The sequence below is a fragment of the Python bivittatus genome, unplaced genomic scaffold (genome assembly GCF_059951505.1).
Source record: "Python bivittatus isolate LINGU-HERP-01145 unplaced genomic scaffold, Pbiv_v1 ctg000480_np1212, whole genome shotgun sequence".
NCBI lineage: Eukaryota > Metazoa > Chordata > Lepidosauria > Squamata > Pythonidae > Python > Python bivittatus.
The window spans coordinates 72,040,051-72,043,325 of record NW_028277075.1 but is presented as its reverse complement, the minus strand read 5'-3'; the positions used below and the strand labels follow the sequence as shown (position 1 = coordinate 72,043,325).

Genomic DNA, 3,275 nt, shown 5'->3' with positions numbered 1-3,275 from the left:
ATGGCAAAAGCAAATCACACCTTGGTGTATGAATTCATCCTTGTTGGATTTGCTGGCTCTCCAGAGTTACAGATTTTGCTCTTCGTATTCTTCCTGATAGTTTATTTCATCACCTTGCTGGGAAATCTTGGGATGTTTCTGTTAATCCAGAGGGACTCACGACTTCACACCCCCATGTACTTCTTCCTTAGTAACCTGTCATTAGTTGACCTTTGCTATTCTTCTGTGGTCACCCCAAAGATGTTGATGGATTTTGTAATAGAAAGCAAAACTATCTCCTTAAGGGGATGTGCAGCACAAATGTGGTTTTTTGGCTTCTTCTTGGGTTTTGAATATTATCTCTTGGCTTCAATGGCGTATGATCGGTATGTTGCCATTTCTAACCCACTACTGTATAGAGTCATTATGTCTAGGAAAGCCTGTATACAACTCTTAGTTGGACCTTGCTTTGCTGGAATATTAAATGCCACAACACATACAGTTATGACTTTCCAATTAACTTTCTGCAAGTCCAAGATCAATCACTTTTTCTGTGATATCCCTGTTGTGATATCCCTCTCCTGCTCAGAGGCACAAATCAACAAGATAGTGTTATTTATCACGTCCTGCACATTTGGCACCATCGGCAGCACTTTTGTTATTATTTCTTACATTTATATTCTTTCTGCCATCCTGAGGATCCGATCTGCAGAGGGCCAGCGGAAGGCTTTTTTCACCTGTTCCACCCACCTCACAGCTGTTTCCATCTTCTATGGCACCCTCTTCCTTACATACGTACGGCCCAGCAATAGCTTTTTAGCAGACAAAGGCAAGATGTTTTCCATGTTGTATACAGTGGTGATTCCCATGTTAAACCCACTGATCTATAGCATAAGGAACAAGGAAGTACAAGATGCTGTAGGCAGAGTGATCAGGAGAAAGGGACTTTTATGAAATAAGTGATGAGTTCTACCTTTGTGCAAAAATGAAAAAGAATGGTTTTATTTTTTTCTTTTTTGTGGAATAAGTCTCACTTTGTAGTAATCACAGTAACTGTAGAAGCAATAGAAACAATTCTGGCCTTGTATGATTCTTAATTAATTCTATTTGGGTGATGCACACACATACACACATCAGTGCCCTTTTTTCACCTGATATTTATTTTGCCCTGAGGGATGGGGACATAGAGGTTATTTCCATAACTTTCCATGCAGAATGTGGAGCTCATCCTGGCTGGAGGATTCTGGGAATCACAGTCTCAACATACCTAGGGGCCACCAGCCTAGTAAAATATTTTGTAGCTTCAAGCAGAGGTTTAAAAAAAAGGTGCATTTTCCTTCAACTGATCTCTATAGCCCAAAGTGTCCGGGTCTCACACAACAATGGAAAACCTTAACTGCAGCCCCCAGAATCCACCCAAAGTTTCACTGAATTGAAATTCTTACAGAAGGGAAAGTTGTCGGATAAAAGCCAAGTAACAATGCTGGACATATTTCATTTCATTTTACCATAAGTTAAATGAAAGCCAATAGAGCCTCAGCAAGGGGCAGTATCTGGCTTACCTTGTCTGCGTTCAGAATTTAAGCAAGGTTAGGCCTGGTTAGTTTTTGGATGGGAGACACCAAGGAATTCCAGAGCTATCAGCTAGACTGGGAAGTCAAAAAAAGCCTGCTGAAAGCAGGCAATGGGAAACCACTTCCATGAGGTTGCCAAGAAAACTATGTAGACGTGTGGATATTTTCTCAATGTATCCTCTGTCACAGTGCTCAAAGGCCAAGTCCAGACTTCAGCCCTCCCAAATTTTGTTTTCTAAGTCTATAATTTCCTGTTAGAAGACATCTGTAGGATGTGTGTAGTGCATGTGGTCAGTTGTTCTAGCTGGGGGAAAGTTCCTGGAGATTCATTCATTCATTCATTCATTCATTCATTCATTCATTCATTCATTCATTCATTCATTCTCTCTGTCTCTTGTTTCAGACCCCAGGCAGGGGAAAAAAGCACCCACAAATTTGAATTAAAAACCCTGTATCTACCTGTTGCCCAAACATGCTTTGTGAAACTCTTTCTTCTGTGGTGTCCTCATGACATAGTCTCTATCTGATCCCCAGCCCACCCCTAAGGCAACTTTAAATCATGCTTGGCTGTGCTGGTGTTCAAGTAGTGTTTGCCCCCTTATAGAGACAGATTTTGCCTCAGATACAGCCTGAGGCACTTCAACAATTATTCTGTCAGTGGCACACTAAGGGGATGCCAATGGAGTGGGATCAGCTCAGCACCTACTAACTACTTCAGGCAGGCCTACTCCATCATCTCTGATCTCCAGGCACTGTCTTCCAGGGTCATTCTGTGCTTTGCAGAGCAGAAATGTCCAGTTCATTCCAAATGGGATCTCCCACTGTACTCACCACGTCTCCAAGCCAGCATCCAACTTGGAGACATTGATCACCTTCAACAGAAGTTGAGCAGTGGTGGCAGCAAGGAAGATCTGCCCACTGAAGCAGAACAGAGCCAAAGAAAGGGAAAGGGAGAAGTGACTCTCTTTGCTGCTTCATGACGTAACTTTCTCCCATGCCTGTCAGTTTTTCAAGCTGCTTTTTAATGGGTTGAGCGCTCTTCTGAAGTACTGCTAAACACATCCAAAAAGTGTCTTGGACTCTTTTTGAATGCACCCATGCAAAAAATTTGCACAAAGTGAGAATGAGTTTTGACATTTGGCTAAACTTGACATTTGGCTATTAGAACATGCTGCTTCCCCCAGGCTCAGGACCATCCCACACACTAACCAGAATTATGGGTGGATCTATATACAATAAATAAGGACAGCACTTTTTGCTGGTATCATTCCAGTGGCAGGATAGGAATCTCCAATGCAGGTAGCCACTTTTATGCCTATGTAGTTTCTGTTGCCTCAAGGACTGATGGAGAACATGTTAACTCAGCCCTGAGGAGGAGGCCTCAGTGTGTGCCCAGCTACTCATTCCATACAAAATTACCTTATGCCACGACCATTCTCTATTCCAAGTTACAGCCCTTCCAAACTATTTGGCAGGTGAGTATGTTTTCTCATTCTTTAGAAAGCAGGCCAACTGCTGGTTGAAAGATTTCTTTTTCATTCAGTACTTGGTGTAAGTGCTAAATAAACAAGTAAAGGTGAGGAAGAACAGTGTCAAAGGAGGTGTCTTTTTTTTAGTACATATCCAGATTAAAATACCCCACCTGGCCATTTTTAAACCACCTCATTTGGCATAAAATAAAAAGCAAAGTTGAAACACGGACTATGTCAGTGTTTTTGTATC

At 42.0% G+C, this 3,275-nt stretch overlaps 1 protein-coding gene across 1 annotated transcript; it reads left to right on the top strand.

Moving 5' to 3' along the window:
• On the top strand, nucleotides 1–933 carry LOC103056494 (olfactory receptor 5G9-like). The gene has a single exon (XM_007435483.2). The coding sequence runs from the start codon at nucleotides 1–3 to the stop codon at nucleotides 931–933; it is 933 nt and encodes a 310-aa protein (XP_007435545.2).
• Nucleotides 934–3,275: the final 2,342 nt, after the last annotated feature.